This window comes from Nipponia nippon, unplaced genomic scaffold, assembly GCF_047370975.1.
Source record: "Nipponia nippon isolate SJK-2023a ecotype South Korea unplaced genomic scaffold, ASM4737097v1 scaffold_6, whole genome shotgun sequence".
NCBI lineage: Eukaryota > Metazoa > Chordata > Aves > Pelecaniformes > Threskiornithidae > Nipponia > Nipponia nippon.
The window spans coordinates 6,442,723-6,457,689 of record NW_028262380.1 but is presented as its reverse complement, the minus strand read 5'-3'; the positions used below and the strand labels follow the sequence as shown (position 1 = coordinate 6,457,689).

The 14,967-nt window shown below is 47.8% G+C and overlaps 1 protein-coding gene across 1 annotated transcript; it reads left to right on the top strand.

The window, feature by feature from the left end:
* The first annotated feature begins 319 nt into the window (after positions 1-319).
* LOC148051330 (histamine H2 receptor-like) lies at positions 320-14,179 on the top strand. Its single transcript, XM_087737585.1, has 6 exons — positions 320-369; positions 918-1,126; positions 6,407-6,528; positions 6,642-6,930; positions 12,232-12,408; positions 13,504-14,179. Exons 3-6 carry the CDS (start codon positions 6,510-6,512, stop codon positions 14,177-14,179), a joined length of 1,161 nt encoding a protein of 386 aa, XP_087593711.1. The 5' UTR covers positions 320-369; positions 918-1,126; positions 6,407-6,509.
* Positions 14,180-14,967: the final 788 nt, after the last annotated feature.

Genomic DNA, 14,967 nt, shown 5'->3' with positions numbered 1-14,967 from the left:
GCTAACAGGATCCCCTTAAAGTATGGGATTTTTTAGTGTTTTGGCTTCGTTTGTGAACACAGCACCCCTTTGCTTTTAGCAACTGGGAAGCCAATCCAATTGCATGCCTCTTTTTGGTGTTTTTTTTTTTTTTTGGTGTTTTTTTAATTTTTTTCCAGTTGTGCGGTTGCCGTGCCCGTGCAGCTGCTGTGTGTTGGGAAGGACTGGTTTGAATGCAGAAAAAAAAAGCTCCGTTTCCACGGGGAGCCACGGCGCCCGGAGGGATGAACCGCCTCCCGGCTGGGAGCGGGGCGGAGCGGGGCGGGGCGGGGCGGGGCGGCTCCCCCGGCGGCTCCCGCGGGAGGCGGCTGCACCGGCGCCCCGCTGCCGGTAAGTACCGCCGCCGGCATCCCCGTCCCCGGGCTCCCCGCGGGCAGGTCCTGTACCCCCCGCCCGAAGGGACCCCCCCAAACACTGCCTCCCCCCCCGGGCAGGGCTCCCCCAGCTCCTTCCCCCCTCCTTCCCGGGCAGGACCCCCCCCAGTCTTTCCCTGCTCCCGGCTGGTGCAGAGCGGGATGTGCCCTCCAGCATCGTTGGGGTTTTGCCCCCCCGGGGGTTGGGGTTTTTGACCCTCAGTGGGTGGGATTTGGCACCCCAGGGCTGGGGTTTTGCACCCCAGGCGTTGGCGTTTTTGCAGCCCAGGGTTTTTGTGTCCCCCTCCCCAGGGGCTGAGGTTTGGCACCCTGGCTCAGTTGCTCCCCTAACAGCAATGAGCACCCCCACATTTGCAGCGTGGGTTTAACTTTGCCTTGAGTTTTACTGCTGCAGTCGCGCTTCAGTCTCTCCTGGCACCTTGGAGAAGTGGTTGCAATAGACTCGCTTTTGCACTTCTCCTGGCGGGGAGATCTCAAAGGGCAAACCACTGTGCTGTCTCATAGGTGTGAGTTCAGCATCCTGCACTGGGGCAGAAACCTTTGGCTGCGCACAGTCAGGCTGGGAGCAGCTCCATGGGATGGGAGCTGGGAGCCCTGCGAGCCGGCCTGAGTCCCTTGTACCCTGCTGCTGGGAAAAGCACCACGCACCCGGCTCCCCGGCACCACTCAGATGCTTCAAGCTGGCTGGCTGAATTCAACAGTCAGTTTTAAAGGTAAGGATCACACATTTGCCTCTGCTGGGTTTCCAGACCTGGGGCTGGTTAGCTGTCGGAGAGGCTGTAGGACTTGTTCTGCGCTGATTTGGGGTGGAAAGAAACCATTTGCGCCCTCAGAAATGCTGCCCTTCAAATGGGAAAGTTGGATGGAGGAAGAGAGAGAGAGAGAAGGAAAGTCTCTCTTGCTGCGTGGCCTCCCTGAATGCATGTTTTACAAGTGGAAGCATCCCCAGGGATGTTCCTCCTCCTTTAACACCGCACACCAGCCTTGCAGAGCAATGCACTGTTCGACAAATTGCTGGGCCGCTGCGGTCTCGGCTCGTGGCAGAGGGGAGGAGGGAAATGAGTCTTGAGGTCCTGGGGCAGGTACGGTTGCATGCTGCCATATGCTGATTTGTACTTGGTTTAGCAGAGGAGCAGAGTCTGGCAGCAAATATATTTCCAATTTTCATAATTCTTCTAAGATTTTAAAGTGCAGTCAGCCTTGAGATTGCAGAACTTTTTTTTTTGCCTCCCCTGCCATCAAAACATACCATTTAGTGATGAAAATAACCTTTTACTTGGGATCTGTCTGCTGAATAAATTAGGTCAAACTTTCAGTATATTTTAAAGCAAAACTGCTGAAATGATGGAGTTGCTTCTCTCAGGCAGACTGAGAACAGAATCGAGCCCATCGGTTTTTGAAGGGAAGCAAAACTTTAATGTCCAAATAAGAACAACACAAACCCTAAGGCATCTCAGATGCCCAGAAAACCTGGGATGATCCCACATCATGGTACAACTGGGCATTTACCCCATTGATTTAAGAAGGCTCCTTACAGGAAAGGCTGAAAGACTGATGTTAAAGAAAGATACTGTTCTGTATCAGCAGCCTAACTACGTCAGCTGCTGCAGCTCATAGGAGAATTCAAAAGCTCCAATATTTAAGTTGTGGAAGTACATCCCTTGGAAGGATGGCACATCCCGCTTTGTCCTGAAGATTTCCACAGCGATGTTAAGACTGTATCATTCCCCACTTTCCTGTATTAACAATTCTCCAGATGGTTCAGGAGTAGCACTTCTTAGCAAGAGATAAGTTGCTGGCTGCCCAGTCAGAGGCAAAAAGAATGGGAGACATCCAGCTTGGGTGCTTGGCTGGGACATAGACCGTGGATGAGCTTCCAGGGACTCTCTGCCTGGGGATCCTTGAAAAGGAGCCAGGAGCAGCAGGACCCTGTTGTCTGCACCCTGAATTAGAGTTCAGGGTTCAAATCTGAAGTTTCAAGCATCCATCATGCCTTCTTTTCGTTGTTGGAGAAATCATGGATGTCAAATGAGGAGAGTCATTTCCAGCCCCTCAGCCTGTCTTTGTGTTGACTAAAAAATAGCATGACCAAGAGGGTATTTCTCTAATGTTTTGTGAGTGTGGGCACATTTGTCTCCTGTATTTGTGCATCGTTGTGTCATGCTCGTAGATGTATCCTGCATTAAGCAACCTGCTGTGAGTTTTTCACTTGAGAAGACCTTTTAACCCAGGCTGGTGGCTCAGGTGGTACTTGAGTTGCATAGAGAGCTTGCAAAGACGAACTCTAATAGCTGTGTCCTTATTCTACTTAAAGTTTGAGTGCAGTGCGTGTTCACAAATCAGTACCGGAGCAATGCTGTGTACATAATGATCTGCTGTAATTAGAGTTGTACTAACACTGATACATACTTAACAACCGTGCGAGCAGTCGTTGTTGGCAGAAGGAAGATGTGACTTCTAAACATTCTTGTTTCAGTGTTACATCTAAAAAACCCAAATAACGAATCCAGCATTCTCATCTCATTCAAGGCCATAGACCAAAAATTTGACACTGATTTTTTAAACCTTAAGACCTTATTTTTTTAAACCTTAAAATTTGACATTGATTATTTAAACTGTTTTTTCAAACCATTGATTTTTCATTAAACCTGATTTTTGCTGTTCATGGCTTGGGAGCCTATCTTCATGCTGCACACTCTTCTGGGAGAATGTAGGGCTGACTGGGTGGTGTTCATGTGCTTAAACTGGTTAGGGGTCAACTTGAGGTGGAAATCAGAGGACTGTGTCCAGACCTTGCAAAGGCCCCAGAGGCGTGAGGACACCAGCACCTCCCAGCAGGTACGGGAGATGGCAGATGACCAGGTGAGCTAGAAGATGGATGTGGACCATGTAACGGACCTTGCAGTGGCAGATTCTGCAACTTGGCTGGCTGTGCGGCCATGCGTTGTCACCACGTGGCTTTGCCAGCTAGCAGTCTCTGTGCCGTCTGTGCCGACCACGTAGGGAGGAGAACAGGCTGAACACTTTTTCTGCCAGAAGTGTGGTTGCATTGAAATCAAACTGTTCCGCAGGAGCTCACCCAGTTTGATGACATCCTCAGTGGGGTTGTTAGTAAGAACGGCACAGATTATTCTCTTTGCTGTCAATAACGTGAGAGCTGGAGACAGGATTTTTTATTTTATCGTTATGGGGTGTTACCAGGATGTGAAATGTTGTCCAAGGAACATTTTCGTTAAGGCTGATGTACTTAAAACACTCTGTAGACTTTTAGCAGCGCCTGCTGAGGGGCCTGCCACAGAGCCTGATGTCCAACAAACCTGCTTGTTCGCAGCGCTGGAGGAGCAGGAGAGCTTCAGGTCTCAGTCAACAAGTCCCAGCTCTGGTGAAGACGGGCAGAGGAGGACCTTTCCTTCTTAATTCTTTCTAGACAGCTTTAGTTATTTCTTGATTTTTATTTTTTATTTTTATTTTTTAACTTGAAAGAAAGGAAACCACTAAATCCAGCAACTCATTAGAAGCTGGGAAAGGAGCTGAGAATTTTGAAGGATGAGTGGGTGCATGTAATACACAATTACATCCAAGGAAAAGTCAGTATTGCTTTTACAAAAGGCAGCCCAGCCTCACAATTAGATGGGAGTGCTTGGAAGAAGTCAGCAGGTGTGTGGATGAGGAGCACCTAGTTGGTGTAGCTGGCGTGGATTTCTGAAAGGTTTTCGATATTGTCCCTCATGGCAGGGGCTTTTAAGGAAACTGAGTTAAGAAGGAAGTTCCTTGTGTGAATAAATACTTGTCTAAAAGGCGAAATGCAGGGGGGAAGTGGACGGTGAGTTACTGTATGGAAGAGGGGTCAGCAATGCTCTTTACAGGGATCGGGGCTGGGGTATGTGGGGTTCAATAAATCTCTAACTGGAAAAATTATGAATCGTGAAGCGGTGACATTTGTAGGTGAAACGTTTAATCAGGGCATGAAGGATAAGGCCTGACTTAAAGAATTGCAGAAAAGCTTTTATGAAGCTCAGTGAGCATTAAAATGGAAGAAAAAAGTTCAACTGCAAAGTGATAGAGTTTGGGGAAGATGGAGAGAACCTAATTTCCTCATTTCTTCCTATTTTCATGTCTAAAGCAGCGGGCTCTGAGCTGACCGTCACTGCTCAGGAATGAGATCTTTGGATGGTGATAGGCAGTCCCGTGGAAAGGTCAGCTCGGTGCTAAGTGCCAATCAAAAGCAGCAAACCACTTTAGGGACTGTTATGAAAGGGAAGCAGGACAAAACAGAGAACATCATTATGCCCTTATGTAAATCCACAGTGTATTTACCTCTTAAAAATTTTTTCCAGTTTTAGTCCATCTCAGAAACTCAGAAGAGCAGGAGGGGTAGCCAGGAGCCCTCAATCACTTCTGTACAGGGAATGAGCAAGTGGGCGAAGGCTCCTCAGCCTCACCAAGAGATGATGAGGGGACCAGGGGATGTGACAGAGATTAAAGAGCCGACCAGTGGCATTGAGAGAGTGGATGGGGATTGCTTGCATGATGTCTCTTCCAATACAAGGACCAGAGGGCATCAAGTGAAACTAGCTGGTGGTAGGCTCAAAACAAACAAAAAGAGGTGTTTCTTTGCATGGTACATAGCTGAGCTGTGGAAGTTCTCTCTATAGGAGGTCAGGGATGCTAAAAGTCTGCATGAGCCAAAGGGGAAGCAGGACAACTTCATGCCTTAGAAGTCCTTGAAGCCATCTTTAGAGGTAATTCTGGATTATAGGCTGCTAGAAGGAAAAACAAACATCGGGGAAATTTTGCTGCATGCTGCCTTGTTCTTATAATCCTCCTAAGGCAAAGATTGGCCACTGTGAGATAAAGTGAGTTGGACTACATGGACATTTATCCTGACGCATTCTCACGCTGCGCTTAGCAGTGATGCCCTGGGGATGTGGGATTGACCTGAGGGTACTGTGGAAGCAGACCCCAGTCACAGGAGAAGCGGTGGTGTTCAGATGTAACAATTTGATGTCTGGAAATATTTGTATAATTTTCTTTTCCCTGCAAGTTTTGCCTTTGTGTTCCCATTAGCCACACCAGGGAATTTTGAACTCCTGGAATTTTTGCAGCACATCGGTCCCACCTTCCCAGGCACCTGTGACACCACTTGGTCAAAGTCTGGGAACTGAGCTGTGGACACAAGCACGTGAATTTCCTCGACTGAGAAGTCACCCGTTATGGAGTTGGGAGCATCCCCTCCCAGCTGGGCACAGAAGGGGACATAAGTCTGAGGTCACTGCTGCACCTGAGATGCCTCAATTACTTGCTTACTTGCATTAGTTTGGTCAGTTTAGATTGGATATTAGGAAAAATTTCTTCACTGAAAGGGCAGTCAGGCCCTGGCACCGGCTGCCCAGGGAAGTGGTTGAGTCCCCATCCCTTCAGGTATTTAAAAGCCGGGGAAATGTGGTGCTGAGGGACATGGTTTAGTGGTGGACTTGGCAGTGCTGGGTTACCGGTTGGACTCGATCTTAAAGGTCTTTTCCAACCTAAACGATTCTATGAGTCTATGATTAAGCTCCCTGTGTGGTTGCTGGCAGCTCTGCATGGCCATTCAGACTGTAGGATGGAGCTGCCCACCATGACAGTAAAAAGCTCCTAACTTCAGAGCTTAAAATGTACCAGGACAACCCAGGGCAGAGCACGTACTGAATAGTGGAGTTACGAAAGCAGCCAGCCTGGGCAAGCAGTCTCACCCGGTCTGTGGGTGGCAGAGATGATAATGAGAATATAGACTCATAGAATCATAGAACAGTTTGGGCTGGAAGGGACCTTAAAGCTCATCTCGTTCCAACCCCCATATTTTGTGGACACAGCATGATGTTCAGTGGGATTTAGCAGAGCTGCTTTAATTTTGGATTTCAGTTGCTTGCTTGTCCTCTCTCTGCTCTCAGTGCTTTTTCTTTTTTTTTTTTTTTTTTATCATGCTTCACCTGATGATGCGTTTTCGTTCACAGGAGAGCTTTTAATTGCCATGAAGGACTTCAGCCAGTGCTGCATATTTATCCTCACCCTCAGGATTTCAGACACTTCTAACGAACTGATAACCATGGGACAGTGATGGCACAGACACAACAGGGTGTGTGGATTTTTCTTGAAGTAAATGAAGCGTAAACATTATTTCTGTACTTCCTTTCATAGACCTACAAGTCATGTGCATTAAAGTCTTTTTTTTTTTTTCCCCTCTTTCAGATTTTAACAGTGGGAAGATGCTGATGGACAAAAATGAATCTTGGTTCTCTAATTTCTCCTCTGCTGCCTCCTCCTTTGTGAAAGGAGGTGGCAGCTGGGCAGGGATCGGCCTCCAGGAGGTGGTCATTGGGCTGATACTAACCCTCATTGACTTGATCACGCTTCTGGGAAATACAGTAGTCTTCATCTGCCCAGTGGTGGAAAAGAGGCTGCGCACTGTCACCTATATGTTTATCATGTCCTTAGCCATGGCAGATTTCCTCGTAGCTTGTCTGGTCATGCCCTTTAGGTAAGAAGGGCTTGTACGGTAAGATCAGATGGTGGGGTGTGCATGCAAGACCATTTCTCCTTGCTCAGTGGCCACTGTTTGAGCAGGGCTGGCTACTAGTTCATGTGCTGTGCTTAGGGCTGGGCTCTCCAAGGGGCTTAACTATGGGTCAGTGATTGTATGTGCTTCTGTGCCTCAGTTTCCCTACCCTTTATAATGGGTCCCCTTCTAATGAATGGAGGAGACTTCCCAAGGGTATGTTTCTTCTTGGCTATAGAGGGACTCTGGCTGCTGCTCTGAACTAGATATCCAGCTTTTCAGGTGGCTCCAGTGCAATGAGTCCCCTCTTCCAGGACTAGCTCTGTGTTGCATGCAGGGCCAACATGGTTGCTAGATGATTTTTCATGCTCTGAGTGTTTGGGGAATGTGAGATGAGGACTGTCACTGGTGTGTCAGCATGAAGTGCTACGACTGCATTGATCCTGCTTGTGTTTCAAAGGCAGAGCAAATCACGGAGCATATTTTTCCCTCATTTTTCTTAGTCAAGAATGACTGTTGAAATCAGCGGAGTTAAATTCTGTGCTTTCGATTTTACACTTCTTTAACGTTGTCTTTTATTTTCTGGTAGTGGGAGGGAAAAGTAAAGAAGATCCTTCTAGTGTGAGAAAATGGATGATTTCACATTATTGAACTTGAAAGGCTATTGCAGAGATGTTATTCTTCATATTCTTGGTGAAACAGAATTTTGATTGTTCCTTCTGGTTCAGACAACGTACTGGTGGAGTTTGTGGGAAAGGCTGGTGACCTTGCAAAATAAATCTTTTGCCTCCATAAACAGACTAGAAAAATTGCAGTCTGCAGTGGGATAACAAATGGGATTCGCTGCACTTGGGGGAATTGGTTTTGCCCCTCTTGCCTGACTGCATCGCCCATCGATAACTGGCAGTGTTGACATGGGGACAAAGGCCATCTCCCCTCTTGCTGTGTAACTGTAAAGATTTTGTTTTAGTATAAGTAATTTAGGCTCCCCCTATATTTAATGGAGGAAGAGGCACTTCAGAGGGCAGTTCTCCCTGCTTGAAGTTTGTATTTACAGGAGCTTCACTACGTGGCTAAAACATAGTAAAACAAACCCAGAAACCAGTTTACTGGTAGGCTCTGGCTGTCTTGTGCTGTAAAATGGCCGTAAGCTTGTGGAAAGCAGGGGGTTGCAGCCTATTTAGTGTTCTTGGAGCAATATGAAGAAGCTGAACTTTTTTCACATTCTGTGATTCAGTTCTCACAGGGCTGCCTACGCTTTTGAATTTGGCACCGAAAGATATTTTCCCAATAAGCAATTACAAACTGAGTTATAAGTTTATAGTGTCAGGTGAAAAGAAAGCAGTTAATGATGCCCTTCAAAAAATATTACTGCCAATTTCAATTCTAAGCTCGGTGAATTTTTAAGTTCAGGTTCTGAAATCATCCATCTGTATTCACCTGTCTCTCCCTTCCACCTGGTGCTACAAATATCTGCCCTGGGGGCTTGGGTTGCAGCTGAGTTGTAGGATGATCTAACCTCTCCTAACCTACTAAAGTCAGTGGGAATGAGGGTAGTGACTTAACCAGGAGATTTGTATTGCTGATAGTGGGGAGGTTTGCTCTATGTTGGAGAAAGATGGGACTGTAGAAGTGGCTCTTTGCCAGACAGGGGTGGGAAGGGTCTCCAGGTTGGCTGATCTTGTTCCCCGAGGATTGCCAGCAGCTCCGAGCGGGCGTGTGGGTGAGGACCTGGCTGACGTGGCTGCAGCAGTCTGGCTATCTGCTTCCTTCCCCATTTCCAGCTACTAAACTGGGCTGGAGCTGGGCTGCAACTGGGAATGGTGGAGTCTGCAGGGCCTGAGCTGGGCTTACCTGCAAAACAATGTGGTTCTCCCTGCCCTGCCTGGAGGGGATGCAGAAACGGTCCATGTGCTCTTGTCAACAGTAGCACACACTATTTTTTTCCCGAGAAGCTCTGATGCTTCCCACTGCATGAACAAGAACACTGCAATAAAAAGCAGCAGACCATTTCAGCCTCCTAGAAAGAGTAAAACAGTGTGTCAGACACCAAAGATTAGCTAAAGCAACAATCTTTCTGCTACCTGGCATTTCCCTGGGCTATTTTTCTTCTCCTTTCCATGTTCTTGTTAAGCCCAGAAATGAGGGGGTTTCATCCCAGTCCAGCCCAGTTGTCTCAAGGGCTCCTCTCTGGGACTGTGCAGCATCACCTGCTCTTCCACCCACTCCAACCATCCCTCCAGGAGATCACCTTCTCCATTACCCCCATCTTACCCAGGAACGGCAGCACCCCTTTTACTCAAAGAAGACAAAAGCTGAACAACTCCTGCTTTGGAGTGAGTTCCAGCTGATGACTGCTATCACTGCTTCCTCTCCAAATTTGCCTGTTGTCCACCTGATGACTCCTCTAGTGTCTCCACGTTCAGCTCATGCTTGGGAATATCTGTCCTGGATTTCTTCCTTTTCTTCTAAATGGAGTTTGGGCATTTCCAGTTACTTCTGCCTCGCACTTACTGATGTGCTATTTGCAATCTGGGTGATGGGAGGGAGCGGCAGCAAAGAGCAAAGGCAGGTAGGTGTCTCAGCAGCTGTAATTTCCCTCTCTGAGATGGATAGCACCCCCCATAACTGGAGTAAGACCTCTTCCTTGGCAAGGAGAAAGAGGGAATTTGGCACTATGTTTTGCTCAGTTAGGAATGCAAAGGGGAGGGCAATTGGACAATTCCTACTTCTAGGCTCCCAGGAAAGCATGGAAGGAATGAGAAGAAACAGCTGAAAATGTTTCATTGGGAAACCTGTCTGTGGCTTCTCATGCCCAACAAGAAAGGAAAAAAAGGGCACAACAGGGATGAGGAGGGGACCACAGCTGTGAAGAATGAGGGGAGGGGAAAGATCATAAAATCATAGAATAGTTTGGGTTGGAAGAGACCTTTAAAGGCCATCTAGTCCAACCCCCCTGCAATGAGCAGGGACATCTACAGCTGGATCAGGTTGCTCAGAGCCCCGTCCAGCCTGGCCTTGAAGGTTTGCAGGGATGGGGCATCTACCACCTCTCTGGGCAACCTGTGCCAGTGTTTCACCATCTTCGTTGTAAAAAATTTCTTCCTTACATTTAGTCTGAATCTCCCCTCTTTTAGTTTAAAACCATTACCCCTTCTCCTATCAAAGGACAGTAGAGGGCATTGCAAGGGGGGAAGGATTTCCGTTTCCATGGAAAACCAATGGCTTTGCTATGCAGCCAGAGAGAAAACAGCCCACCTAGGAGAGTGATTTAACAAAAAAAAATTACAAAGGGGAGCAAAGAGCAGAGCACAACTGATGCTTTGTGCTCCCCCTGAATGCTCCAGCATTGCCTGGTGTGAAGCCTTTCCAGGTCTTGGTGGGCCACGTGGTGAGGAACGGACCCTGCCATCTCCAGTGGGTGTTGTTTGGCCCTGCTGATAGCGTGGCTCTTGGTCCACATCTTTCCCACCGTCTCAGCTTCGTATCTATATTGCTCTTCTGAATTGCAGTTTGCTCCTCAGTCGGCGTGTTAGCACGTGCCAAAGAGAAGGAAAAGAAATGATCTTAGGAGCCAGTCTGGCTCAGGAATAAGAGGTTTTGTGAAAGAAAGGAAAAGCAAGGTTGTCGCCTGGTGCCTTAATTTCATAAGAGTAAGTCTTTTGCTTTATTCCTGGTTTGGCTTGTTTGCAGGAGCAGTTCAGCTGTGCTTAACTTCTCCTTTGAGTACTCCAGCCAGCCCAGTCGTTTCCAGGCTGACTATTTCCAGCTACTCTTTTCTTTTGCAAGCATAAGTGAAACATGGAGGTGACTTCACTTCTGCTCATACTGTGCATTTCTTTGGGCTTTTATTATTCCTTTTTAATCAGCATCATTTCCAGGCTGCAGAGACGTTATGTATCAGAGAAGAGGGAACAGGTATCTGCTACCCTGTGCTGTGAGAACATCCCACCAGATGCTGATGGGAGCTAGGTACCGGCTCAGCTGAGATCTGTGTGCAGGAATGTTCATGGCAGCAGCATGGTTCACTTCTGGATGGCCACACTGCTCACACCACAGGCTTTGAGGGCTTCTCAGGAGTGGCACCAAGACACCCAAGTCTGTTACTGGACCCATGCTTCAACTTCTATATGTCTCATTTCCCCAGCTAAAAAAGAGCCATGAAACCTTTCCATGTGTGCGCGGTGGGTCCTTCCATGCTCCCATGTGGAGGCCACCATGGTGTGGGGACAGGTTCTGCTGTAGGTTAACCTTTGCTTGAATTTTTGCACAGCATCCTGCATAACAAAAAGCTGCCGGGGGCTGGGGCCCTTCAGCCAGCACTGTACCCACTTACATTAGTTGTGCTCTAAAAGAACCTTCATAAAGTCATTTTAATGAGTTGTTGCTAATTAGATGCAGAGCAGGGGTTGGTTTCTAACTCCTCTGACATCAAGTTGACTCTTTTGCCCTTGCCGGACGGCAGAGCCCACCTGAGCGCACTGCAGCGCAGCAGCCCTACTTTCACTGTGTTTGACCAGCAAGCTGTGAAGTTACAGGATAATTAAAGCTTTGCAGGACGAGGTAGTTACTCAGCCTTTCACATCAAATTCACACACAATGGTTATTTCAGCAGTACCCCAGGAGCTGCAGAAAGCTGGTGAAAGAAAGGGGAAGAGAATGGCATCTAACTGAATGCTATAGAAACATGCATCAGCCTTCCTACAGCTCCCATATGTTCCTTCCTTCGCTGCTCACTTCTTACAGGCCCCTCTTGCCTTCATTAGGAATAATTTTGGCATAATGTCTGCTTTTTTCTGGTTTGTTTACCTCGCTGAGGCATTTGTGAGCCATGTAACATGCCAGCCACTTAGGCTTCCTCCTAGGATTTTTTTTTTTAACCAAGAGTTGAAATCCTCTAGTTTTGGAGCATGAGATCAGATGTAAAGTGAGTATCCTGGTGGAGGGAGCATCTTCCATGCATGCATAGAGCACTGGAAAAAGCTGTGATAAACAAAGCTGTGCAGATGTACATCTGGGGAGCTTTGGGGGGCAAAGCACCCCTCCCAAGGCACGCACCTAGAGTGCAGGCAAGAAGCATAGGTTTGGTCTCCTTCAGCCATGCCCCACCTGTGGGTTATTGCCTTGGGTTGCACTTTGAGGATGAATCCCTGCTGTCTAATTGAGGCACACCCATCTTTAGTGCCTCCATGTTAAAATATGACATTTTACCTCAGTGGAGTCTTGAAGAAATGCATGAAATCAGTCCTTCTAGCTTTGATTTCTGCCCGTTTTCTCTGGCAGTATCATTTACGAGGTGACGGGGATGTGGTTGTTTGGGAAGCTGTTCTGCAAAGTCTGGATCTCCTTTGATGTCATGTTCTGCACTGCATCCATCGTCACGTTGTGCTTCATTAGCCTGGACAGATATTGCTCCGTGGTGACCCCGTACCACTATTCAAGAAGGATGTCCCGGGGCAGGTGAGTGGAGTTGCTCCTCACTTTGGGTCCCTCCAAATTTTTACTTGGCCACGGCCTATATTGACCAGGGACCAAATGAGCTATTGACAGTTGCTGCCCAAAAGCAGAGCGATGTGGCAAAAGGGACTTTGCACTGTTGAAAACTTTGCAGAAGATTTTTAATGTGGTGCAGGAGAAAAGGAGAATGCAGCTGAGCTGGTTTGATGGTGCTCCTGGGAAAGCACTTTTTGAGTAAAGTATGGGTTGCAAAATGGGGTAGAAACCAGTGGTGTGGGCTGACTTGTACCTACAACTTTTGCCCTTTGCCAGCATTTCATGGGAATTTCCCCAAGGACTAGGGGAAATGACACCCAGAAGAGTGCATGTAGCAGTAGTCTTCCCTCTTTTAAACACAGTATTTTCTGACGTGATATTCATGGGGGAAACGCAGAGAAAACAGGACAAGTTTCTAAGCTCCTGTCAAGGTTTCATGTGAAACATTGAAATGAGGATTGCAGGGTGGGGAAGGTTGTCCGAGGGTAGGCAGAGAGGACGCTGCAGCTGCAGGGTGCTTTACGAGGTGGGTTCAGGGTCTTTTGGGGATGTTTTTCCCACTGCAACTCTTGCTGTGTACGATCTGTGGAGCACGGGCAGTCGCCAAAACGAGGAGGGGGCTGCGCAGCACGCCATGTCGCAGAGCAAGGGCTGCAGTGGTCCTGAGGATCTAGTGTCCATCAGCTCCACCCCTATTGCTCCTCAATGGGTAAGATAATGGCCAGATATTAAAGCTGAAACCAAACAGAAAAATCTACATGCCATTGTTTTAAATATTAACAAAAATCCTCTGTAAAACCTTTCCTCCTCTTTTTTCAGCCAGCTCTGAGCATCCCTTACACTGACCCCAATTCTGTAAACCACAGACCCAATTACCCAGTCGTTAAGAGACATTCACGTATGGACTTCTTGTACCCTGGCTTTTTCCCTTCTCCAAGGCCTGTGGGACTGCTGAGCAGTGATATCCCCCACGGGTTACCATGGGGATTGAATCGTACTGGATGTTCTCAACTCAAAATAACTCAGACCCTCTCTCCCCACCCCGTCTCTTTCCTTTTGCAGATGCATCGTGATGACCTGCATGGTCTGGGTTTACTCCTCCCTCATTTCCTTCCTTCCCGTCATGCAAGGCTGGAACGAGATCCCTGGGGTGGACTTTGATGCAGGCAGAGAATGCATCTTTGTCACCAACTGGATTTTTGCCATCGTGGCTTCTGCTCTGGCATTTTTTGTTCCCTTCATGGTCATGTGCAGCATGTATTTCTTCATCTACCGAGCTTCACGGCTCAAGGCCACTCGTATCATGTCTCAGACCCTGGAGCTTCACTACCACCCCAACAGCAAGCGGCAGAACCATCTGCAGCTGGAGAACAAGGCCACACGGACCATTAGCATTATCATTTCAGTCTTTGTGCTCTGCTGGCTGCCGTACTTTGTCCTGAACGTCTGGCTCGCTGCCAGAGGCACCAACTCCACCAGCACGGTGTTGGTTGACACCTTCAAGATCATCACTTGGTTAGGGTATTGCAACTCCACCATCAACCCAATGCTCTACGCTTTCCTGAACCGGGACTTCCAACGGGCCCTGAAGAAGCTGCTCATTTGCAGGCACAGGTCTCAGGTGGACATTGGAGAAGACATGGTTTCCATAGCCACGTTTTCCAAGACTGCTCCAGACCTCGAATACAGCATTACGGCGCCAGTGCCCAATGGTGCCCTGAAAGGCAAACCCAAGTAATAGAGATTCAGAACCAGCTGCTGGAGGTGGTGGTACAGAAAGTGCCAGAGCACATCCCAATCGAAAAATAACGGGTAGGAAAATAGGGGAAGGAGGGGCTGGAATATCACAGCTGGGGGCATAGGACAAAGATGCATTTCTGCATCTTCCACAGTTTTACAAATGAGGAACTTTGACATTTTAGGGGCAATTTGATATAACTAATGGAGCTAATTCCTTCCTGGGTAATTATTTTTTTAATGAGCATTTCCTAAGACAAATTCAATCTTCATGCTGTGGAAAAAAATCAGTATGATAACGTGAACTTGTCTTTGTGTACATCCTGGTGATCTACAAGGTAAGCTGGGACATTATTTCTTCTCAAGCCACTGTAGCTCTCATCTTTCAGCTTACATTACAAATTTGACCAGTTCTAATAACTCCACATGTGTCAGTCTGTGTACGGGAGGGAGGAGGGATGTGGTCAGAGCAGAGGTCGCTTCTTTACAAAGGCACCACTCTGCAGTCTGGGCTGTTGCTCAGGGTTCAACTCGCTTGCTTCTGATGTATCGAGAGGTTCAGAGCTTTCAGTGGCTTACTGTGTATTATCTGTGAGTTCCCTTATCAATTCTGGAAGGGAATATCCTCTGTGGCAGACCCCAGGAGATGAGCAAGACTTGCTGTAACACTGAGAGCACCGAGCGCCCAGGGGGTTGGAAGGGGGCTACAAGTGACCAAGAGCAGCCAGAGGGGATGTGAAGAGGAATTATTACTTATTTGTGTTTTGCACTGTGATGTCTGTGCCTTGA

What these genes read in the sequence shown, in the direction of transcription:
- LOC148051330 (XM_087737585.1), top strand. An exon ending in TGTCTGGTCATGCCCTTTAG is followed by an intron (nt 6,931 to 12,231) that starts GTAAGAAGGGCT and finishes TTTCTCTGGCAG; the next exon opens with TATCATTTACGAGGTGACGG. An exon ending in AGAAGGATGTCCCGGGGCAG is followed by an intron (nt 12,409 to 13,503) that starts GTGAGTGGAGTT and finishes TTCCTTTTGCAG; the next exon opens with ATGCATCGTGATGACCTGCA.